Below are 25,968 nucleotides of genomic sequence, written 5' to 3' on the forward strand. Positions count from 1 at the left end.
ACATTTGAAAAGAGCTCGACAACTAATCTACATTTTGTCTTGAAAACGGTGACAGCCACGAGTAAAACAATTAACGCATCTTTTACAAGGACAAGCAGTAAGAAATGCAATGGTTACCATGGTGACCTCTTCCTCCGGTACCCCTCGTAACCTCGCGTAAAACTCCAGATGTTCTTTTCCAGTCAGCAGGTCGTCGATGGCATCAAACTGGGGACAATAGCCCAAGTTCTGGTGCACGTTCCTCATTTCTGTTCGGATGCTGGGAGAAGAGGACATGAGGGAGATTTGACAATGGACGCCATTCTATGTTTGAGATGACAGATCTAAACATGAGACTGAATGCCTTAGAAACACAGAGCATATGATATAAAACTTGTTTATGTTGCCTAATGTATGTTGACGAGAAGAAAGAGAAAATCAGAGCTGAGCCAGTCAAGGCCTTTGATTCTGTGATTCATTTCACACACTCGTGTTCTCAAGAAAGTTGTTCTGGAGGATAATGTTTTAAAAAAACAAGTTTAACTCACATAAATTGTTAAGATTACATCACAACACATTGGCATGTATTTCAAATTGATTAAAGGGTAATTAAAGGCTTCTATGGAGGACAGGTGCGTCACTTTGCTGCAATACATCCTCAGACCAGGGATGGGTCATAATATGTGCACAAACTATAACATAAATACTTTTACTACCTGCTGCCACAAATGTTACAGCCGATTTTCTTCTTTATTTTTACAGATGCTTTGTTTGGGCTCTTTTCAGGACAATATTGGATCCATTTTTTCCCCGTCCATTGTTATTTTCCTGGCTCGATTGTCACCCTGAGGGAGGCTAAATGTGATCTGATGTGTCTGGAGGCTGTCGTGAACTTAAAGCTTAACTGATCTGATACTGCGGCTGTTTTTATTTTAGCTTTGATAAAGGCTCGTGATAGCAGTCGGTTTAACTGCCTTTGGATAGTTCGGGCTGTTCATGTGCCACCACAGCTTTTTAAGTACCTTCATCTTTTTAAGCTTGCTGGAAACAGCTGGGCAGATTCTGTCACCACATAGAAAAAGATTTACCTTTTAATATTGCTGCTAAACATTAACATTCATATTGTGCGGAAATGTTTATGAAAACAGTGACTAGAGCCAAACAAAAACACACAAAACCCAGATTTCACTGAAGAATGAAGCTACATACATGCTAAATTTGCCGGAGCATTATTTTGTTCAGGAAGCTTTGATTTTCTGAGTTGTGTCCGCTTTCTTGCCAAATGAAGGATGCTTAGCTGAGCATGCAGACTGCTAAGTTAGCAGGCTAGCTTTTGCCAGCTATTCCTTGTGAGTGTTGAGAGGACACAACCGCGTATAAGAGAGACGGTTGTCAGGAGAGGACTTCTATTCAAGCGATGCTGTCTCTCCTTTATGATGATCGTTTTTCGTGCCAATATCCAGGAAGCGTAATGAGCTGAGTGTGGGCGTACTTACAGCTGTTTTTCTCTCTATTCAGTTTTTGCTTCCCCTTAAGGTCCCTGGGACTTTTCTTTGAGCTCTGTTACCCACATTAATCAGGATTAACACTGCTGTGCTCTATTCAGCTCTCCTTCTTTGTTCAACGCAATTATCGGATGTAAAAATGAACACCTATAGCAACCGTTGTGATGTGCAAAACCAACTGCTGCTCACACTGGGCGATGCTTAGCTGTGTTGCCTTGTTGTTTGTTCCTAAAAATAAGGAAGAGCAAGCCTTCCTTCGCTCAAGTGCTTGAGTCTCATATTGCTGGTGTCAAGGTACTTTTTTGGCATGTACAAAGATTTCTCCTGACTGAATCTGCACGTCGGAGACAAAAAAAAAACAGAGCAAGGCTGATGATGTGAAAAGGAATGAAATATGTGCAAGAGGCAGGAGGAAAAAGCGAGAGCAGAGTGTTCAGCTTTTCTGAGAATATCGCAGCGAGGAGACATGAGAGAGAACCAGAGTTGAAAAGGCAGAGACGGCAGAATATATAAGAGATATCGAAACTACCTAGCCAACAGAAAACAAAAGACTGAAGGTAAGAGAGATAGAGGAATAGAAAGCTGTGTTACACAGAACAAGAGGAGCTGAGAGCGGGTGTGAGCTGTAAAAAAACAAAAAAACAAAAAATACCTCCAGCTCGATCCCCTTCTGAGCAGCCATCTTGGGTGGCTAATTATGATGAGTTACTTGGTGCACTAGTGGGAGTTGGTGCCTCACCTGTATCCATTTAGGAAGGCCTCTCCACTGGAGACTGGGATGTCTCCTGTCAGCATCTTGAACGTGGTGGTTTTCCCAGCCCCGTTGATTCCCAGCAACCCGAAACACTGACGGACACAACGGGGAGCGCAGACTCCGTTAGTAAAACAGTGTTCTGTAGATACAAGCCTCATCGGAAAACAGCCGTACTGGATGCCATTTCAAATACTCTGTACGTCGACGAGTTCCCTTTCGAATGAATACACATTAGCCACTTTAATGAAGTTTATCTAGAGACTGTGTCAGTATTTGTTCACTACATACAATTGGAACTACAGTCTACAGAGTATGCACGACTGCTTCGCCGTTTAGCAAAACAACAAATTGATATTTTTCCGTGCACAAACAAAACAACAAACGCTAAGTCAACACCGTAGGCACGCGCCGACAAACACTGTAAGAACTGTGGTGACGGTTCCCAACAGCATTTCTTCATGCCTCTGTACATCCTCGACAACAAACACTACCCGGTGTTTCCTCCCTGATGCTGCTGATGTTCTGTCCCTCTGGAGGGCAGGTGGCAGGAAGTTGTCTCTGCAGAGCCCCAGCGGTCACGTGACTCCGCCTTAGGTGCTCCGGCATAAATATTTGATTTCTGTCATTCATTGATCCTCGCTTGTTTGTGACCTGTGCTTGTGAATGCATAGAAGGGGGCTAAGCTTGATGTAAATAATGTATGGAAATGCAGTGTGTGATCAGCAGAGCCCCGTGAATGACAATATTCCGCTGGCATTTACATTGGGCTTTGAGTAAACAGTGGCAGGGTGGATGGATACGGCTTGAAAGCCTACCTAGTACGAGTGCCTGTCAGCGTTTGAGATTATGTTTAAATCAGGCTGCCAGCGGTACAGTGTGTGTGTTGTGACGGTGAGTGTGTGTATGGGAATGTTTACTGCATAACGAGGATGCTTTACTTCAATTTCACACATAAGTTTCTTTCAACAAAACTGCGTAAAAGTTCAATTTGTTGCATTTGGTTGATTTAGTTTCCCGCTGCAAATCCACTGATCTGAACCTCACTGTCTCCACGCACCTTCGCTTCACACCGGGTTGCTGTAGCGCTGCTCTTCCACTGGCCTGCCTGTGTGTTTTCAGCACACACATGCTTGGCAGTAGCATAATAGCAGGAAACAAGCCTGATAAGGAGATTAGTGTTCCTCCTAACGCCTTCACCGAGCAGCGTTTGGAAAATATTTTGATTCGACAGAGCCAATTTGAATCTTCGAGAAAGAAAAAAACTAAAAAAAATACCAAACTGAAAATCGAAGCCCAGAGAATCGATGCTCGATGCTCCTTGCTCTCGTGTGTGTCAATATTTTGTAAATATTATCATTAACATTGAAATTTTTGTTGAGTGCGCTTCATTTAGTCAGTTAATATCCAGATGGTTTAATAAGCAGCAGAGGAATAGGTGAATAGTGTTTGTAAACCAAATGATGAAACGCTAGTAACTCCTCTAATATGGATGGAAGCAAACTGACTATAGGCTTGAAAAAGGTGCTTGCGTTATTTAGCAGCATTTGGCTCACCTCTGCAGCAGGTACGCCCACACATAGCCTGTCCACAGCAGGAGTGCTCTTCCGAGGGTATACCTGTGGAGAGCAGACAATAAAATGAATCAACCAGCCAGCCAGAGTCGGAGAGACGGAGAGAGAAAGAGGGAGAGAAGGCGGGTGGCACGGGAGGGGTGGGGAGCAGACAGTGAGAAAGATAGCAGAGAGGATAGCATGAGAATATATGGAGCGATAGACCAGAGCAGCAGGGAAGAGGAGAGCTGATAGAAGCAGGTGGAGGAAAAGTAGGAGGGAGAGAGAGAGAGAAGGTGAAGGAAACACATTTTAACAAGAAGGGCTAATTTGCAACATTTAGAGCGAGCCAGATGGGAAAAAGGTACTAGAAAAAAAAAAGTTAGACACTTGCACAGAGGGGGAGGAGAGGAGGGCATGAGCATTAATATTTGTGACAGTATTCATGAGGAAATCTGTCTCCACTGTGAGTGCCACTTCAGTACCCTCAGTAACCTTCAACACCAAACAAGTCCGTCAGTACTTCATGTGTGGACTCCAACTTTAGACTCGGCTGCATTTAGTGCGTCTCAAGGCATGTTGGTCCTTCTCTTGAAGAAATCTACAATGACTATAATGCTAATGTAATGTTAGCAAGTCTACAGTTAGCATGCTAAAATTGCATTCTACTGCAGTTTTGTCAAAGCACCTACCACAGTTGTTACGTTGAACGGGTTTGCAAAGGCTTGCCTAAGCAGACACAGAGCAACGTTAATATTCAAAGCCAATGCTAACTCTCCTTTTAGCTCTGTTATGGTCTCCACCAACTCCTGAAGGGTATATCGCGCTCATTAGCTACGAAATACACCACTATGACCTGATACTTTCAGCTGAAAACAGCAGTGCTGAATGGCAGCAATACGAGTGTGACTCAAAACACCAAAACAATGAGCTGAGAGAAGCTAAAACGCTCGATAAAACCAAAAGGGATCCAGTTGTGGTAGGCCAACACAGCCACCCTTAAAGCTCCGGCCATGGTTCAAACACAGAACCGGACCCCCTGAGTAGCAGAATTGCTCTCAGAACAAAGAAGAGAATGAAACTGGAAACGAGAAGGTGGTTGATGTTTTTCCACATTGAAAAGAATTTCCATGCTGCATCCACAACCTCCCCCACTGGCCGTGCACGGGGTGCTTTCTCCAAAGTGGTTTGAAGGCAGTTGTCTTGCTTTAGCACGCAAAGACAAGACAAGTACTTTGTTGTTGTTGCTGAGTGTGACAGTAAAGACATTTACCATTCAGAATCAAGGACAGACAAGTGACTACTGTTTGGCTTTTCTTTTTAAAAGTTTTTTTCTCGATGAGCATGTTTACGTGTGTTCGGGAGTCGGATACCGACACAACGAACGTTCATTAAAACAGAGAAGTGACAGCGGAACGTTTCCCTTATAGAATCTCTACACCAAATATTCACCATTGTAAACAGTCACCTCTCCCAGCTGCACGCAGAATGCTACCAGGCAAATATAAATTTAGAACTGCCACTTCAAGCCTGACAAACAATGACATTGCATTTATTTCACAGTTGGCACATCAAAAGCTTCTGATAAAAGCAGGAGTTGCAGAGATCCGCCATTCTTCCAGTGCCATCTGGCAGCTGCACTCACTACTTATCAACCTGGATTACACGTACTACTTTTTAGTGATAGTTTGCAGCGCTAAAGCTACATCAAAGCAGCAGATACATGTAAGGAGGAAGGCAATTAAAGGATAATTCCCCTCTGACTCGAACACCACGGCAGCTGTCACGATAAGCAGGCAGACGTCTAATCAGATGAGACAGTTGAGAGAAAGTGGCGGCGGCAGTTGTGCAGACCTGAAATATAGATTTAGGCTGGAAAATCACAAGCTTCAAAAGCCAAACGCGACAGCTCAGGTGGTAAACCATGACCCTGACACTGCTTTATTAAAAAGAAACTAACAGAAGTATATCTTGTGGTACCTAAGGAAAAAATGCATGGATGGAAAAAAATAAAAAACAATGTGGTGTATTTAGGTGGCTGTTATCTGTGAGTGAGTACAACTGTTGGGCTCGGTTGAGGTATGTGCTCGACTGAGTGCCATTCTAGTTGTCTACGAAAGCTAACAAGCTAATGAGCTAGCTCCTGGCTGTCCTGCCTCCTAATACCACTTCAACAGGCGTGAGTCAGATATTTAAGTTCAGGCCTTCAGGCTGTACAGTTTACTGGGCTAATCAGCAGCTACAGTTAGTAGGTTACTCTGGTGATATCTGTTGGTTTTCAGTGTGGATGCGACAGGTGGCCGATTCTTACATATTGGACCTTTAAGTCGCTGCATTGATTCTGATTAGGTGTGTACCCTCATACTGTAGTAGTTTGTAGGTTATTATGGGAATAAAAACAGTAGAAAGATAACCTTCACAACTTCATATTTGTCTGCTCATTTTCCAACTGCATACAAATATTTGCATGTATATTTTCCTTTTTCACCAAATCATGTTATTTCTACTGTCACTCGACAAGCTTTACAAGAACCCGCAGCGACTGCAGAAGTACCCCTTACCCCCCACAGGGATTTATAATATTTTGAAAGGGGAGTGAAATGAAAAAATTCAATAGAAAAATAATGACATTGTGTGAGCAAGAAAGAAAACAAAAAAACAATTAAAGAAAAGAATCACAAAAAAAACAATTTTGGAGGGGAATAAAAATAAAAGTGAGGTTGGGCTGTTTTTCAAGACCATTTGTAACAAAAAAATAAAATAAAAATACTTGGTGGATGAATTCAGCCTTTCTGTAATCATACAACGCAGACCTTTTGTCCAACTAGTCTCATCTGAACCTCTCGTACGCCCGGAGTGCATATCACCACATGAGCATACTTGTATATGCCAACGTGCCACTCATCTCTCATTAGTCTGCTAAACCCAAACAGCTGTCACAAGGTTCTTCAAAACTTTCTCCGTCAGCTTAGTGAGTGACTGGAAGGTTGAACTGACAGCGCTGGGCCTCGCAGACGGACACACTTCCATTACAGTCCCCATCGATTACGGTGCGGATGCTAATGCAGCAGCTAAGTGGAGGCTAGCAGGTGGGGCGCACGGAAAAATGCTCCTGTTTAAAGCAGCGGGAAAAGGAAGGGGAGGAGTGGGAATTTGACACATGATTGATGGCCTGTCGATCGCTTCAGAGGCATGCTTAGATTTATGACAGGGCTCAGCCTGTGGTGCGTGGCCACCGAAGCCACGCGCTCATTGATCAATTTGTTATCTACACCCCCAAATGGATGGGGCACAGCTGTGGTGGGAGTCAATGAGGGCACTGCAGGAGGAATCCTGATGCCTTCTGCCGCTGCGCTGCCATTTCCATGCGGTGATTGGCCAGCGTGTCTCATCTCAGAGAAATACCGTCAACCATGAAGGTGCGTATGAACGATGGCTGCTTGTCAACAGCCGACAAGCTTAATCAGATCTAATCTAACATTCCTAAAGTCTTTGCTGTTGTTTTAAAATGTATTTACAGTGGAACTGAAGAGATTTCACAAGTTTTGCTTTTGTGAAGTTATCCCAGCAAGTTTTGGGGTAACACTTCTCTCCATGCCGTTTCACCTTGTAATACATTACCCACCCAACTGTTCTACCCAGCACTTGTTCAGTAATTACCCCGGGGAGCGTGGCGCGCGTCTGTGTCCGTGAGCAATGAGCGAAAGATTAAGTACAGTGAGACTGAGGAGAGCGAGGAAGTGAAGGCGTGAGGAGGCTTGGTAAGAAGTGAAATGCTGTTAGATCGTCCAGCTGTTGGCGTTGGAGCGGCGGAGCCGGATGCTGTGGCGACACTTCCTGCTGCCACACCACCCGCGGGGAGGGAACATCTGCCGCCGAAGAGGTGTTAATCTCGGCGGTGTCGAGGCATGCACTGTCACAGCACGCTCAACTTCACCTGCTGCAAAAGGAGGGAGCGTCCGGGGCTGTGTGGGAGCGCAGACCTTTACACCCTTTAAAACACAGGCTTGTTTGGTTCATGCCCACTTCTGATGGTTGTGAATGTCCACAGCTGCAGTAATCTGTCTCTCCTATGTGTCTTGCAAAGTGAAGAATGCAGATGCAAGTGGAGAAAAAAAAAACAACTGTCTATTCAGTAATGATATTACTGAGTTTGGATCATTATGTCATTAATATTGTAAATATTACATTTATAAGCTTGAATTACTTCTTCAAAACTATATCTTTATTTAAATGCAGGACAAAAAACATTGTTTTCGTTTCTTTTTGTCTGGATGGTGAAAAAGGATGGTGTGTAATAAAAAAACGGGATAAGATTAAAAATACACGTCTAAAGAATAGAATGGAAAGATAAAATAAAATCAAAATGCTCAAGTTGACCTGATGTGTAGGTTGCATATGTGCAGGGCAAAGCAAAGGATTCACAGAGGGCAAGACAAGGCCGAGGGTTTACAAAGGTCAGAGGGCAGAGTTCAGAGACTCTCTCTGTGTTGGACTTGTTGCCATGAACAATTAAAAATATCACGCATGATACACAAGATAAAGAGCATAAAAACAAATACAGCAATCGATCGACGTCCGACCCAAAAAACATAAAAGAATCGACTGAATAACAAAAGTGTCTCATTGTCGGAGCAGTGCTTCTGCAGGAGCTAAGATATACTGCACACAATACCTTAGTGAGGTCGCAGATCTTCAAAAGGTCATCCTGGGCCCCGCCTTCGTACAGCCGCCTGCGTTCCCGAGCAACGTCGATATCCTCCTCTTCCTCCGCAGATAATGACTTCGCTGAAATAAGCCTGGCAGAGAGAAGTCGACCACAGTTGGCACAACACCCCTTCATTAAAATTAACATGAACTCGCACTGACACATTATCTCGGTCAAAGTTTAAGCTCGCTGAAACAATCTCTGCAATTTTCATAAGTACAAGAAAAGGGGAAGCCACAGGCATTAGTTTCCATGGCAGCAAGAAAAATTTAAAAAATACTAAAAGTAGGAAGTGTTCTCAAAAAGTGCATTATTGATTTAAAAAGGGGGAGAACGGTTTGCCTGAATGAACGGACGACAACTATTATAAAAGTAAGAAACATGAACTACGTTACTTTGTGGTCAGAAACTTTTTCTACCCACACCGAGTTACTTCCCTCTGACAGCTGCTTTTACCTCGGCTTGCAGAAGAACTTGTACTGGATGAGGAGCGTGAGGGCAAACATGACGATTCCCTCGATGAACATGGCTAAGAGGTTCTTCCCCACCATGTCCCAGCCGAGGGGGTCCTTGAAGCGGTTCTCCCCTGATAGAAAAAAGATGGGAAGGAACACAGAACGTTAATAAACACGTCGATAAACAGGGAAAAGGTGAGCAATGAAATGCATTATGACTGTGTGTCACTTGATGTTAATTCCCAGCTCTTATCTACAAGCTCAGGGGATGATTTTTAACCGAAACATCGTCAAAACAAAAAGGAATTAGCTGATGTGTTTTCTCTTTCCGTTGGCAGCCACATTTTTATCTTTGTTAAAAGTTAGTGGAGAGCAGGAAATTGTCAGCTCTTTGAAGTGTTTTGCAGACACGTTCATTGGTGACTTTTAAAACACCACTTAGCCTTAAAAAAAATAAATAAATGGCTGTCACCTACAGTGTGTCATGTGAGAAAATCACTGATATCCTGCACTTTTCATGTTGAAGCCTCTTTGGCTAATGAACATGTAAGTAAACCGCTGACAGCCCCCCACTCTAATCATTGTCAATTCTCCCTCTCTTTGCCTCTCCACCCTCTCTCAGCGTCTGCGACTCTCGAGCCCGAGGGGGCAGAGCAGGCAGACAAGAAAAACGAAAGCGCTTTCAGTCTCATTCTCTCGTAAATAGCCCCTCTCCACACCAGCCCTTTTAGGTTGTGATTGCTTTTCTCTTCCTGCTCTCCACAAATGATTCCTCAAACCACTATTTCCTGCTCCGTCTCTCTACAGCAAAGACTCCTCTTCCTCTTTTCATGCGCCTCTTTGCCTCTTGATGGCCCCCTCAACCTCCCGGCTCCACCTCTTCAACCCCCCGTTCCCCTCGTCTCCCAGTCTCCTATCTAAATTTAACACATGTAGAGTGTACAGCTCAGGAGGAGGTTTGGTGGGCTGTATTAAGGGTCAAACACTGGTGGGATAAAGAAGTACCATTCTGAATGAAGTGGTAGAGAGGGACTCCAGAGGAAAGGCATGTTTAAGAGTTATTTCACCAGAGAAGGAGGATGGTGCACAAGCATACATTCAGTACACACATTCCTGCCAATGTGTTGACACTATTCCACCAGTCTACAGCTGACAGTAATGAGCCTAGAGAGTGAGTAAAAGTAAACGTGCATTTTGCAACTTAGGTATGCACAATTTTGGATTTTGCCGTTACTCGACATGCCGATATGTTCCAAATAATTTGGGCTGGCTGATGACACCAATATATGCATTTTGTTCCACCTAGCTGCAGGGAAGACCAAGTGTCTCCTGTAGTGCAATTAACATGTTATTACGCCAAATCTTATTGGGATGGTCCACTGGAAGATCCTTTTCAAGAGGTACAGATAAACTCCTTGCTTGCTTGCTTTTATACAAATGGAACTAATTTATCCTCGTTTCCCCGGTTTCATGGTATCATACATTTGTTATTATGATTATTAGTGTTACCTTAAAGGAATAAACACAGAAGGGTTTTTCTATGGTTGAGCATAAGCTTAAATCTAATTTCACAAAAAAAGCCCTAACAGATGTGAAAGATGATATAAACTAGCAACACCAACACCTTAAATTCAATATCGCATCCCAGTGTTCACACCTTGAAACCAGTCTTCTGCTGCAGCTCTACAGATGAAATTGCACTCGATTAAAGTCTCCTGAATGCAAATCTCACAGCCCTTCTGTAATCGGACACATGATGAGAGAGACTCCCCAAAGATGCAATATTGATGCATATTCCCTGATGGTGATGTGCGACAGGGGTAACATCGAATATAAACACAAACTATTGTTTGTTTACAAGAGAACTCCACGGGGGACCTTTAAGCACAGACCATCACACTCAAACTGTGTTAACATCACATTGAAAGCTCTATTTCAGAATCCGTTCACTGTCAGAGACTCTTTCAATGATGCTGAAACGTTTCAGCATCATTTAGTATCTTAAAACGAGGCGGATTGCTGCTGAGTTATCAAACACAGTTGCTTGAGTTCAACATGTTCATTTGTAGCGTGTTACTAAAAATGTTAGAATCCCACTCTGCCCACGTGGCAGATGTTTTCTTTCCTATGAGGACAATGTAGTCGTAGTGCTTAATATGAAACATAATGGATTTGTTTTCTCATGGATCAGTTGTTCCTCTTACCAAAGCTGCTGAAGAGGGTGCCCATGGCCTGGTTCTTGGCCATGTCGATCAGCCCTCTGCCCAGACAGAAATGCGGGAATATCAGCAGCACCTGCTTCACGATGTCGTTGATGCGGGTGACATTCTGTTGAGGGAGACACACACAAACACACATAAGAAACAAATTGGTGGCATGTTTAAGATATGCCCGTGATGTTGACTTGCCACCTTGAAGCAGCAGGCCCAGCCACGTGTGGGAGGTTTAGAAAGCAGTGTGCAGCGTCCCCGATGCAAGACTGGATAATTAACAAACATCCTGCTTTCCGTTTGCACGCTGCGCTCTGCTGTGATGCGGGGCTCCACGTGGCCCGCAGAGGGAGCGTGGGGCATCTTAGTTCATCTACCTTACTGTTATTTGAAGTCGGCGATAGACACAAGTATGTGTAACACAAACTGGTGAGTTGGTGCACGTGTAAGCAGACGCTGGTCCTTAAAATGAGGTAAAAGGAGCACACAGCTAAAAAAAAAAACAAAAAAAAACACAAAATGTGAAAACATCTGCAGGCTCTCTGTGTGTCTGCCTCTTTTCTTTCTTTTGATACTGTATACAAGAGCAAGCAGACACGCGAACACAGAACCAAAGCGTATTGTTTCAGTGTTTCACAAGGCATACATAAAAGGCTAGTCTTATCTTGACAGGGCATTTCCTCGCTACAACTCGTCTTTCTCCCTAGAATTGGACTGCCCCTTTCTCCTTTTCCTCCTTCTCACCAGAGCTGCAATTCAACGGTGGGCCAGTAAAGCACAAAAGAAAATAATTAATTAGATGAAGACACAATGGACGACGCTGTAACAATCTGTCTCCAATAAGAAAAGGAGTACAGTGAGTCAGGAAGGAAGGGCTGAGTGAGGAAAAGGCAGAGAGGGGGGATGACAAAATATTACTACGTTTGGCGCGGCATGGCGTTCAAAAGAAGGTTCATGCATAATGCATACTGCTTCATTGCAGCATAGTCTTCAAAGCACTTGCATACATGGAGAGAGACTATAAATTCATCATTTCCGTTTTTTTCTTTTCTTTTTTTGGGGGCGAGCCTCGGCAGAGAGTGGGCGGGATGGGGGCGGCAAGTGCATTTTGTTGAAGCTGTGTGCAGGATTTCCACATGATGGCCATTTTTTGTCGCAGGATTTATTCATGGGTGTTGTTGTGTAACTGCTCCGTGATTTATTAGTTTCACCGAATAAGCGCTCAGTTGGCACTTGAGGATGAACGCTTGAAGCCTTTTGAGTCCGTCAGACTTAAAAAAAATGTCTCAAATGCCAGACTGAAAGATATCTTTGTCAAGTAAGTTTAACAGATGTCTGTCTACTTTTCAGAGGAATGGTCGGATGTTTTGGGAGATACGCTTAATAGCTTTCTTGCAGAGAGTTAGATAAGAAGATTGATACCACAGTCAAGTTTGTACAGTAAATATATAGTCAAAGCCAGCAGCCAGCTAGTTCAAGCTTAGGGCCTGTGTCCACATGACATCTTTCTCTGAGATGCAATTTTTCCAGTTGTGTCTAATGAGGAGCTGCCGCCTGGAGAAACATTGAAAATCCCTCAGGTTTTCAGAAAGGTGCCGGGGGCGTCACAGTAGCTCTTTTCCAGGCAACCAATCGCATATTAGCCTGGTGGGGACTCGTCATAATAATAATCCTGAAAATCAAGGAAAAGCTTCATCGGACAGAAAATCTAATAACAGAGACAGAGAAGTCTGTTTGTTGGAGCAGATCGTCTGGACACTGAATGTTGCTGGTGAGTGTTGTGCTTTTATCGCGCTAGCTGTGTGGTCAGCCCTCTGTTGCCATGGCATTAGCAGACTTCAAACAAAACCAAGTATTTTTCTCTCTCAGAGCAAAACACGGGAGAAAACTGCGAGGAGTTGCCCAAAGGTAACAAAATCCAACAACCAACACCTCAAAAGCACGCTAATTGACATGTTTTATCTTGAGTTAGTAACTTTCTATAGCCTCTGCTGGTTCCCCAGCCACTGGTCCCACAAAACCAAAAAAATAGAAAAGCTAATTGCTGTTTTCTCACTTCAAAAAGCAATGAATGCAGTGTCAATTAGTCAGATTTAGAGGTTGATATTGTTACATCTGGGCCAGTCTGATTCACCAGATGTAGTCTGTGGTTCTACACCTGGCAGCATTCTCCTCCCTTCTGCTGTTTTTGTGTTGATGTTTTCAAAAATCTCTGTTATTACAGCAAACAACAACACTTTTTTTTTGCATGCATACTGTCACTACACCTGAGGTTTAGCACGTTCCACATCAACTGTGTTCAGTAAGAATGAAAGTTAGTAAGAAATATTAACAAGCCAAAGCACTGACACAGCTCTGTATAGACAGCCAGGCTAGCTGTTTTGGCTTTTAATGCTGTGCTAAGCTAACTGCCTGCTGACTCTTTATCTTATCACACAGACAGGCCGGTATTGACTCTGTCTCAGATGGTCGAAAGTCAACATTTGTGCAGCGAAACAGTTTCAAACAATAACTTCTTCACGTGAAAGAGTCCCGTCTTTCTTAACATTTCTATTCCTAACAAGTATATCCAGGTCAAAAAGAAGAAAGCTATCTCACTTAATCTTTTCCCCCCCGGGGCAAAACACACAGTAACGTTCAAGATCCAAGAGTGGGCACCTGCATATGTGAGTGGATTTTTAAATTCTCTTTATTTTTTTTTTACCTTGAGTAGGTGGTCACTGACCTAGTTTCTCTCAGGAAAGATACAAGAGTGCGATGAAAAAGGCATCATTGATCATGATGTCAGAGCAAACCTTCAGATGTCCGGCAACGTGTTCAACAATAATTCATCAAACCTTTTATCTACATTTACGCCTTTGCTTGAAGTCGAAAGGGTGCAAAGAACTTCGAGGGCAATTCGGAGCTAAGAGTAAAATCCACTGTGAATGTGGATGAGACATCGTTGGAAAAAGAATCTGATCAATAAATAAGTCTGTAACCTGCAGAATATGTTACAGATCAGTCCAATTAGTCTGAAACATATGTAATATGTATTTTCCTGGAAACAAAAGAGCTATTAAAGTAGTTCAGTGCACCGGAGGGATTTATACCTAAAGATGTCATTAACACTGTTTGCGAGCACAAACTTCAAACATGTTTTTTACTCTCAAGCTTGCAAACGTAAATGTTCAAGTTCAGACACACTTCTTTAAATTCAACGCCGAGCTTATGCAGACATAACGAAAGTCAAATAAATAAACAGCAGCTGTGACCTTGGCTGAGCCCGGCCCATCCGTCTGGCGGAGAAATGCGAAGAAGGCGAGACCTAATTTGAGATCAATACATGAAATAACACATCTTCTCTCGACTGGGTGTTCATCAAGGAGATCTAAGAGGCTCTTAGTCGGGGATGATGAAACGCTGGACAATTTTCCTCCTTACGTTTCAGCCATATGCCCATAAATCATTCTCAAATGGTTCTGAAGGTGGTATAGTCTGCGAGGCGCTTATCTGACCCATATCGCTACTTGTGCTTATTCCCACAGCATAGCTTCATTCATAACGCCAGGAATCACAATGAGAGCAGACAGACACAATATATGACTCAAGCAGTCTAGTTAGATATTTTCTGGAGATGATATTCATGCTTTTATTCTTGTTTTTTGGCACCAGTGTAGCTCTTGTGGAAAGGCAAGGGCGCGACCTATCAGCTAATTCAAGACTTTATAAGGACATTTTAGGGAAATGTATCGATCGATCATTTTCGCTGACCTCTGTATTTCCCCACAGAGCCAGAGAGTTTTATTAGATTTTTGTTTCAATCAATCAGGATATTTAGATATCCATTTCAAATTCCAACATCTGGATAAGCTTATGCATTGGAGGTTCAACGCTCTTTTAAAGGGTGTGCATGCATTTTTATCATCATATTAGTGGCAAAAAATGGGCTTATGTTTTTTATTGCAATTATTTCTGTGACAGTGTATCATCCAACAAAAGTAGTACAGAGAAGAAGAAGAATAAACTGCATAAAACTTCTGCCTTTACTTTGAACATCCTGTCAATAAAAGCTGCTGGGCTCCACACAATGCACACAAATAACAGTACAATGCGGAAACCAGTACCTAGCCACAATGCCGCACCTTTATGTTTATCCTGGAAAATCTATGTGTGCCTGTGGTTATCACTGAGCGGCACGTGGTGGAGATATTGACTCAGACACCGCTTCAAGCACACGAGGCAGGCTGGGATTGATGCAATCCACAGGGAGCTGGCCGGTCCTGAGGGGAAGAAAATCTCCCATTGGTCTCGAGACAAAACTGGGGCACCGAGTTTGCAACACGGGAGCTCTGCTTTCACACTTTTTCTCTTGGTAAAAATGGTGCTGTGCCCAAAAGGGATCTGGATTCACCCCGCGCTTGAAAAACAGGGAGCACATTGAAGCCTGTAGCTTCACTTTTGAGCGACAATGTTTAACTAAAGCCACCGCTGAGGAGCCTAAAAAAGATAAGACGTAGCTTTGAAACAGCAGAAATCTCTATAAGAGACGACTGGATTGAGCTGTCATGTCTAGGATCTACCTTTTCTGTCGAACTGGGTCACACCGGGGCACTGCGATATTGTGAAGAGTCTGTTCTGTTGAGATATCTCCTCTGAACTAGGGGGCACACGGAAGCTCTGAGAGTTTTAACATTTGTTGATTGATGTCGACCCATCAGGTTCTGTTATCAGCTGTGAAATCAGGTCAGATTAGCAGAATTACCAAGGACCCCTGTCCCTGTCGAGTCTCAGAGAAACATTATCTCTGTCCCTAATGCCTTGGACAAGAGAATAGCGCAATAAATCCAGCCCTTTACACTGCCAGTGGGCCACATGCTGTCCATTAAATTATCACCAATGGCACCCTTTATGAGTAATACGCTCCACTAGCACCGTATCAATAAATAAAGTGGATGCAGAGACAACAAAATGGCAACAACGCCTCTCTTTGAGAAGGGGTGCACCGGCTGGAAAACACAAATTGATAATGAATGCTGGCGATAATGAAATCACGATGCAAATAAGGCAGCCTCGTTAGGAGACAGGAAACATCCCATGCCATCACCAAGCGGCGCCAGAAGAGGCGTCAAGTCAGAGGCAGGCGTGTCAGAGGGGACACGACTGTGCAGCGGCAAAGACTTTCAGACAACATACGTTCTGTCTGAAGTGCCGGCTCAGAGCTGTGGGAGACATCCTGATGAAGCATCAGATGTATAAGCAGCTTGTCAGGGAGCGAAGCGGCGTTATGTCTGTTGACGAGGAATGACAGATCAGCGCCAGGCTAAAAATGTGATATGAGAAAGTCCAAGTGTGGGCGTTGTATGCTAATCATGCAAATAACAATTAAGTCTACAAATCAAATTAGACATATTTAGTTCAGAGAAGAAAAAGACATCAAGAAAAGCAGATAATTTCCTCAATCATCACCACCTGTAAGGAGCCGAGGTCCTGCCGCTGAGAGATCTGGCTGTTACACAAACTGTGTCGTCGGTGTCGGCCAATTTCTCTCTTTTTTAAAATGGAATGTGATTCAAATCATAATCAGAAGTGAAATGACTGACAGTCAACACTCTCCGAAGCTCTCCATTTCTCACGCGGTTCCTTTTTTGGTGTCTTTGTCTTTTGATTCCCCTGAGACTGAAGCAGCTTGCAGTTAAAATGAACACTTACTGAAAGATGGATGAGGAAAGTTCTCCGAAGACCCAATTCTCACCAAACGATTAAACATTAAAGAGAATAGGGAAAATAACTCCTTTGAAAGATCCTTGAGAGGATAAAGGAAATATATTAAAAGTTATACCAGGTGGGTACACACTCCACCCACATGCGTACGGAGGCCTTTGCTTCGAAAAACACAGTGCGTTTATCTATGATTCATATCAATTAGCCATCCACTGCTATAGCTGCCAAATATATCTTTTATGCAGCTATGGGAGCATGAGTGGCTGCGCCTGCTGTTTCACAGGAACTGTGTTTTCAATGGTGTTAGAATTCTGCATATATGCATGTGAGTGTCTCCAGGATGTGTGCTCGTACTGTACCGTATGTGTGTGCCACTTACATCATCATCGAAGAGCTCCATAACAAAGGTGGCCACGCTGCCGTTAATGCCGATGAAGAGGTTGATGCAGGTCAGCACCACGTAGGCTGTGCTGGGCACGCTGAAGATGAAGGAGGCGGGGTACATCATGGGGGTGATGGACCACCTGCAGACACAAGGACACCATCACATTCATCCCCTGACCTGATTTAGCAGTCCTATTGTATAGTTAAAGTCTGAATAAAGAAGCACTTAACGCAAGATGAGGATCCACTTTATTTGCAGATCATCACCAGCCTCTTGCATGACCAGTGAGTGACCCACAAAGACAACGCTGAACAACAAATGCCACCCACGCTCGGCCCGCAGCAGTTCACGGTCAGCGTGAGTGAAGTACCGCTCAAAGTTATCACTTAAGTAGTGAAATAAGACTTCAATAACTCGTATTTATCATTTTATTATTGAGGTCAGCATGAATATTGTGCATGCGGGCGAGTTAACAAATGCCGGACCTTTCAGAGTTTTAATGTTAATCAAAGTTCATCTGCAGGCCGGCAGTATCTAAAGGTCAGTCTGCAGATCTCTTTCACTTTCTTTTACATTTTTTGGGATATTTTGTGACCAGCGCTCCGTGATATGGCCGATCATGTCGGCTGTTAAAGAACACCTCATTAACATACTGGTTTCCATCAGCTTTCGCTGGGGCAACTATTACTGACAATGATGCAACAGCCAGTACACTTTGCACTCAAGCTCGGATCGCTTAGTGTGAATCAGCTTTAATGAACGTGCCGCACATGTAGCGCATGGTAGCAGGTCATTCTGAATGTTAAGATAGTGGGTGAATATCTCCAGGCTGTGGTTCATGCACTAACAGGTTCTACTTTATTAAAGTATCACGATTTCTTGCCGTCATTTATTCGACTGGCGGTGACCACCTTTCTACTAAAAGCTAAAGAGATTCAACTGATGAAATCATCGAACTTTCCTTTGACACAGGTATGAGAGGCAGACATAACTCACTCATTTGACAAATTCAGGCATTAATCAAAGAGACAGCTTTGGTTATGTCACCTACAATAGAATTTAGAAAATGCTGTCTTCAATTTGATTATAAGTATGATCGCACTGTAGCTTCCATTAAGTGCTCCAACTAGAGTATATGATGCTGTTGTTTATATGTCACCTAATGAAGCACAAACGATCAAAACCTCAAACTGCACACATCATTTACTATAAAAATGTGTTACTTAAAAAAGAAAGTTACATAATGCGCCTTCAAGCATTGCGTTTTCAACTTTACTTACCCGTACAAAACGAGCAACAGAATCAGAGCCGGCAGGTTAGCGGGTGAAACGTAGGCTTTTTGTTGAAAGCAGAGGAAGATCACAATCACAATCAGGCACGGGATGACGTAGTTACACTGTCAGAGCAAACAAATGAAGAACAATAAGCAGCTGACACCATCAGAAGAGGAAAGTGTGGGGAAGAAGAAACTGTTCTACGGGCATCACCTGAGAAGATTCTGTGCTTTTATTTTTCAGACAAACTGAAAGGATGTGTAATTATGAAATCTGTAAATTACTTTCTTGATCAACACTTAAATATTTCCATCCTTATCTGTCTAATTAATTCATTAAATAACAGACCAATCTGCTTCTGCTCTGCTTGAGGCACGTGGCTGCTCACCGACACATTAAACCGAACAAGTAGTGCACGATTGCTTTCTGAAATCTTCCAACTAAAACTACCATTTATTTAAATGCTGCTAAAACTCAGTCAATATCAAAAGATGGGTGAAGAAAAAAAAAAAAAGCCTTCCACTTTGAGGTTTAATATTCCTTTTGGCTGCAGAGCTCTTTAATAAAACACATCTACAATTTCCCACTGGTGAATAAATGATGTACCACAGATAAAATAAACAGAATGCATCAAGATACGCTGACACGTGTTTATTTACAGTTCACAAAAAAGGTTTACACGGATATATTCAGGAGCTATCAACCTGGATTCCCTCTAATATCCCTATTGTTGATAGAGCACGCATGCTAATGCAGACGGCTTCAGGCTAGGATCATTAGACTGACTCCTTAGGTGCATTTGTCTTCCACTCCGACAGCGTTTATCCACCATAATGATGAGCGTCCTGATGCCATTTCTTTACCAAAGGTACCTGATAAAATGTTTGCTTCAATTATGCCTGAGGGAAACTGCCGGTGAGCCTGTTGAGCGTAACCAGCAGGGGCAGCCGGTGTCGATAATTACGCCTCAGCCAATAACTGTTGCTCCGCAGAAGCTTTTCCCAGAGGTCAGCCGTGTCAAAGCTACATTATCAATTACAGTAGGTGGATTTTTTTTTTTTTACATATAGCCTTAGGTGGAAATAAACTCAGGATAGTAGAAGAGTGTCAAATTGTTGTAAAGTGAGGCTTATGGCGCTGAAACCTGAGAGAATCTCATTGTCTCACATTTTTCAACTAGATTTCATTAAAAATGTATACAACTGGAAATGTCTGAGTAGTACCTGAAGACGCTACGATCAATTAAGAGGTGATACATCAGCGTGATGAAGCTGGTACTCACCATGTCCCAGGCAAAGCTGGACAACCAGTAGACAGCTGGGTTTACTCCACTGACAAATTGCAGATGCTTGGCTTTGTTCACCCTCTCTTGGATGAGGAAGAGGACAAAGCTGGCAGGGATGAAGGACATGGCAAATATAACGCAGATGGACACAACCACGTCAGTGGAGGTCGTGGCCCTGTGAATGAATAGAGCACAGCAAACAGGAGGTTGAGTGGAGAGAGAAGATACGCTTGCTAAAAGTAAGCCCTCTGTGGGTTCCTTTGATAAAACAAAAAAAACACAATGAATTGGGATAAATGAGTGTTTTTATGAAGTAAAAAACTCAAATAATCCATTAAAATGTAGAAAAAGGCCTCAAAAGAATAGAAGGCCAAGTGCATATTCACTGCGTTTAAAGGGACAGTACACTCTCAAGAATAACTACGTTTCCTTTGTCTGAATTGTTGTTGTGTAAGTTTATCAGTTTTGGAGTTATTGGAATTAGATGGTCCACATTTGAAAAAGTAAAACAAAACTTCATACCAGAACATTCTAGACGGATAAACAGCATTATGGATAAGAGGTAAGTGCCCCTTTAATTTTCTTTTCTGAAATTCATTTTTATTTCATCAGAGCTGGCTATAGCTACATAGCTACAAACCACAGCATTCATATCTACCTCCTCTGCCAATATTCACAAGGCTAGAAATATTACTAATCACCACACTGACGTCAATGAGAATAACAGAAAAGGTTAAAGCTGATGGACTCAGTTCTCTGTGGAGGTAGAAGTGTACTTATAGGTGTATAAATGTGACTCAAGAAAAGTCCAGGAGATTCAAAGAAGAGAGAACAGGTGTGCGGTCGGATCTCTTGTTACCAGGGAACGAGCTGGACGACACTTAAGCATTGTTAAAGCAGCGTTTGTCTCAGTTCCTGTAATGCAATAAACGCATTACATTCATTACTTTGCATTGTTTGGATGCATTTTGTCACGCCTGCAGAAATGCTGCTCGTTAGTTTCAAGACTTAATCAGACAAGCACCGACAATGCTGTTTGTATGTAATAAAAAAGCTTTTAAAGATCATTAGCCCTCTGGAACCATGATAGGCTTTAATCCTAGCCTCTTTTTCTTCGACTCACAGCTCGTGGTCGTCTCTTGGCAACGGTCCACAGCTTAAAATCCTGACTTCGTCCAGACAAATTGTCCCTTTGTCCTCCAAGATGTTGACCTTCACTTGACTGGTGTATGTTTTCACTTCTGCTTTGAAAATGTCCTTCGCTGAGTCCTGCTCAATTAGGATCAGATGAAATCATGATGTGCTCCTTTAACCCCCGCCGTCGCCCTCACCCTCGGCCGGCGATAATCTCTCTCAAGACTTCCTGTTGTGTAATTAGCATATTAAAGAAGCTACCCCGTGTGGGCATGTGGCTGTATTTATCACCGCCAACCAGACACAATTAGAACACATAAATAAAATAATATACAGCAGCGGGTGCCGGTCCACATTTCAACAGGTTTCAAGGGCCGTTTGCTCTGGTCGGGTGGGGAGATAATGTAGGGGACGAAGCTGTGAATGATCTAACCCCTTACGCTTGAAGCTCACTAATTGCTGTGAAGAACAGGACAAGCAATCTGCTAATTAAGTAATAATGGAAGAGCAAGAAAGATGAGCGGTGGGAGTAAAGCGTTACAGGATGTATTGCTTCCCTTTCGTTTTCTTTTAATGACAAGGGCTGCGGGCCACAGCCTTAAATGTTAAAGTGTAGGAGGGCTGATAGCAGGAGATAATTATCAAATCTGAAGCTCCAGGCGCAACATTAAGGCCGTTATTTGTATTATGCAGCATTATGTAGACAATGTAGAGAGCCATTCCAATTTTGTTAGGAGAGAATTACATTTCATCTGGCAGCTCAGCCACACATGAGTTCTTCAATGGGATGCTTTTGCAGACGACGCTCACGAATCAGAAACAATATTAATTTGCAAGTCATCAAATTCGACAGAAGTCAGCTGCCAAATTGCTGGTCGTCAGCAACAGAGACATGATACAGTGTGTTTTCATAATGGAAATGTGCCAAAATGTGACATTTCTGAACGCGTGGAGAAAATTAGAAGTCCCTTTTATCGTGCAGATGGAACAGGGTGTGAGTGAAGTGGTAATTTCGATGGGTGTGAGCACTACCTTTCTTTCCACATGCACACTTTGACAGTTTGGGGCCTTGTGACATCACCTGTATTGAAATTGTTTCTGGAGTGCACTAGAGGGGCGTCTCACTTCTAAATTAGATGGCGTGGTGCAATTTTGGTGTCCGACACCTGGCACAGGAACAAGTTACATTTAGTGGCGAATTGTTATTGACAGAACAGCTCGAGCATTTGTCTCTCCCTGACATTAAGGAGGTGGCAGTGAGAAATCTAACTTCCTTTTTAAGGCTGACTATTGTTTTTACCGGCCAGAGAGACACTTTTCATTATTGGTGGTTATTCTTCACTCTGTAATTCAGGGACTTTACTTGGACTGGTGACAGATAAATTATAGAAGCCTTCACAAACACAATGACAGCTACCTGCTGCAAATTGACTTTGAGACCAAAATAAACGTGGGCATTTTTTCATCAAATTTCATAGAAAGGACTTTTGCAAGTTTACATATATATTATATATTTTTATATATCTAACATTAGTCCAAACATCCTTCCACCATGCTCAACAGGCAATGACAACAAATACCGAATTATGCACACTAAAATGTGTGTATTTAAAGGGTACGTTGAAGTATGTTTATAACTCACATATCAACCAATAACTTGCATTATTGCCCCACAACACTGGGACCGTAACACATCTGGTGTTCATTCATTCTGTGCATTAATCCTCCTTTTTCAAAAAAACTGGTGCCTACATTACCCACAATGCAACACAGAGGGACATCACTAGAGGAATTTGCAGAACAACATTAGCAATTTAGGCTATCTGGAGTTCTGTCTCTGGCTACACAATGAAAAAAGTCAATAATTACATTCTCTAACAACTTCAGCAAAAAAAAGCTATAGCTGTTAGCTGTCCGTTTCTTAATCTGTTGACATATTTGTGTTGAGCGGGTTGAAAAGAGACATTTTTCTACCTGCCATTTAGACATTTATCACCAAAAGAACATAAATGTCTGACACTGCCAAACATGGTGTTGAAGAGCACATTGTTTGCAGAATAATAATAAGCCGAAAAAGGCTAAGAAATTGCAGAGACAGTCTGAAGAATTGCAGCGTAGTTTGATATTTCTTCTGGGTTTTTATTTGATCCAGTGGTCATATAGAAAAACACTTCAGTGGAGCATTAAGCAACTTCGTCGACCCTTTCTCTCCTTTTCCCCCATTCTTGTCTGCACGCTTGTTCAACAATGACGGACTGTCCAAGCTAATCTGGAAATCATAGTTCATAAATTGCAGACGTCACACTCTGCGCAGAGAGAGAGGAGAAAAGGCTCATCCTGAACCTACCGTTGTAATTATCGCCCAACCTCGGCGCGCTCTCCCTCTCTAACTCAGGGCTGTCGTCGTCACCTGATCACTACATAAATACCTGGCTGAGGACTGGGTTCAAGCAGCAGCAGAGGACGGAATAAAACCGCTGCTAAGTGGTGATTGGTAGCAGCCACTGAATTGCCTGTATAATGTCAGGAGTTGTGGTTATGGCACTGCGCGGTAATTTGCTGCAGCAGAGCACATTCCAACTCCTTTCCATTAAAAGCGGGGAAAAAATCCAACAATAGATATTATTAAGGAACACACAAAAGCTCACAATCGCTGGACATGATCAGAGAACAAAACAGTGCACAGTGAGCGGTTAGATCCATATGTTGTGACTTAGCACGTCATTAATCTCTCACTCTCATGGGGAGCTGCTCTCTTGCTAGCCCTGGGATAAGGAATTAGAAAAAAATATGGTAGATCCTCGCACGGGGTTCCCATGGGCCTCCAAATCTGTGCATACTCAAAGAAATCCCTCATCCATCTATCTGTCTTATGCTTCCTATTGTATTGTCTCTTACTCATCTGTTCTCCCTTTGTCTCCGCTCTTCTTCCCCCTACTCCATTGCTCCGTCCCGCTCGCTCTGCTTTATCTCTCTCAGATGATGCATTGTCAGAAAATAAAAAATCATGTTTTCCAACAAGAGGCAGAATGCAATGCAGCAGCCCTACATGCTGAAATTATTAAGGGGGGAAACTGCAGACAAGGTTTGCAGACGTAGCTTTCTGAGATAATTGCAGACTACACTCTAAAGTCTAGAGAAGTTTTTTTATATCCACAAGATATGGTGCACGTGTCCGTATAGCTGCCATCATTTCATGCTATCTACCTTGATCGCATTTCTAATTAACACTATATTTCACATTTTACACTTTGCCTTGTTTTTTTCTCAGCTGAACCTCTATGAGGCACATGGGAAGTCATAATGAACAAAAACAGTGATTTCTCAAGTTGCACCTTTGCTCCATTAATCTAAAACTGGTTTCTCGGTCTGAGGACTCACATGGCAGCGTAGGAGAGCTGCTCCTTGGTGAGGTTGAGGGGGTGATTGGACACAGAGATGCCGTACTGTCGGGGGTCCTGTCCTGCCGGCAGATTTCCTCTCAGGATGGCGTTGTTGGCCGTGCCGAGGAAGGACACCATGCCGTGCCATGCCTGGTTGTAGAACCACACCTGCCGAGGAAGAGGCGAGCATTAGCTCAGAGAACAGCATGCGGAGGCTTTGCAGTCGGTTCAGATGTCTCCTAGCAACTACACCCGACACATCGATACATTCGGTCGTGGACAAAGAGTGGAGAAAGATTTAAAATGCAGGCTAAGAAAGAAGGCACACTTGAGAAAGAATAAGACATACAGTCGCAGATGAAAGATTCTCATTGTGGTATGGATTCCATTTCTGTTTTCGAAAGGAAATGTTTTTCCGTCTTTATTTTGGCTTTGTCAGAACACTAACTATCCAGAAAAGTGGCAAAGAAAGGCATATGAATATGTTGTGCAACCAACAGTGAGATGTGCGGCACATTACTTTGTTACCTTTGGGCTTTCTATTCTGTATCTCTGTGTGCTTATACATATTTCGTCCTAAGATGGCGAGAATTCAGTAAGAGATAAAATAGATTTCTGTCCACTTAGCGTGCATAAGGAGCTCTGAGGAGAGGGGTCAAATGATCTCTCAAACACTTTTCACAGCAACACACTGTTCCATAAGAGCCAGCAACAGAACTGTCAAATGTAACTTTTTCTTCTAATAGAAGATAAAGGCTACGGCGATGACTGCCAAATCCCGATATGGCGCGGCATGCCAGCTGCAGAGACGGTGCAAGAAGCATCTTTTTATTTTTTTTGCACACTTTCTTTTTAATAAGTGATTCTCTGAGTCGGTGGCTGGCGGGGTGTAGAGGAAAGAGAATGGATGAAAGCAAGCGGGAGTGAGAGAGGACACCCCGCTGATAGTGCAGCGCTAATTAAGAGTGGATGGTGTTTGAGTGTCAGCCTGACATAACAGTGCATTACAGAGGAAGATATAGAGAAACGACACACACAGATGTGCACACACATGCACACACACACACACACACACACACACACTTCTCTCTTTCTGTCTGTTTGCGACTCTCATTCTCTTTGTTCTCGCCGTATCTCAACACACACACACACACACACACACCGACCGAAATTGATATTATTTTTAATATCATTTTTTCCCTTCATCCTGAAGTCTCTGAAAGATCCACATCTCAAAGATTATTTGATGTACCTAAGATCATAATCGTGTCTGCTAAACACACGAGGGTGGTATGGAGTTAGGCGACAAATACAAGAGGAGATGCGATGGCAACTCACATTTGCATTTCTGACACAACTTCAAACCTCTCGCTGTTTTTGAGGAGGAGCAAGACTGTAGTCTCAGCGTGAGAGATACAAGCATGAGATATGTGTAAGAGGCATCAGCTTCAACATTAGATAGACGTGTAGTCCAGTGCTGGAATGTACAATAACACATGAACTTTACTTTTGATTATAATTTTGAGTTTTTATCACAGTATTTCCATTTTCTGCTACTTTGTACTGTTACTCCACTAAATCTATTAGACAGCAATAGTTGCTAGATAAAGATCAAGAAGAAGATTTGACAAAAAACTTATTAT

At 42.8% G+C, this 25,968-nt stretch overlaps 1 protein-coding gene across 5 annotated transcripts in view; it reads right to left on the minus strand.

The window, feature by feature from the left end:
- LOC115590183 (phospholipid-transporting ATPase ABCA1) overlaps positions 1–25,968 on the minus strand; it is a 171,989-nt gene that overhangs the window by 23,090 nt on the left and 122,931 nt on the right. For all 5 annotated transcript variants that reach the window (XM_030431448.1, XM_030431450.1, XM_030431447.1 and 2 more), the window contains exons 36-45: positions 24,324–24,493; positions 19,806–19,983; positions 18,530–18,645; positions 17,244–17,388; positions 11,156–11,279; positions 8,953–9,082; positions 8,464–8,587; positions 3,792–3,854; positions 2,224–2,330; positions 118–259 (exon numbers count right to left, since the gene is read on the minus strand). In XM_030431448.1, coding sequence (XP_030287308.1) covers positions 118–259; positions 2,224–2,330; positions 3,792–3,854; positions 8,464–8,587; positions 8,953–9,082; positions 11,156–11,279; positions 17,244–17,388; positions 18,530–18,645; positions 19,806–19,983; positions 24,324–24,493 — 1,299 coding nt within the window. The remainder of the gene's footprint in view (positions 1–117; positions 260–2,223; positions 2,331–3,791; positions 3,855–8,463; positions 8,588–8,952; positions 9,083–11,155; positions 11,280–17,243; positions 17,389–18,529; positions 18,646–19,805; positions 19,984–24,323; positions 24,494–25,968) is intronic.

Source organism: Sparus aurata, chromosome 10, assembly GCF_900880675.1.
Source record: "Sparus aurata chromosome 10, fSpaAur1.1, whole genome shotgun sequence".
In the NCBI taxonomy this organism is placed as follows: domain Eukaryota; kingdom Metazoa; phylum Chordata; class Actinopteri; order Spariformes; family Sparidae; genus Sparus; species Sparus aurata.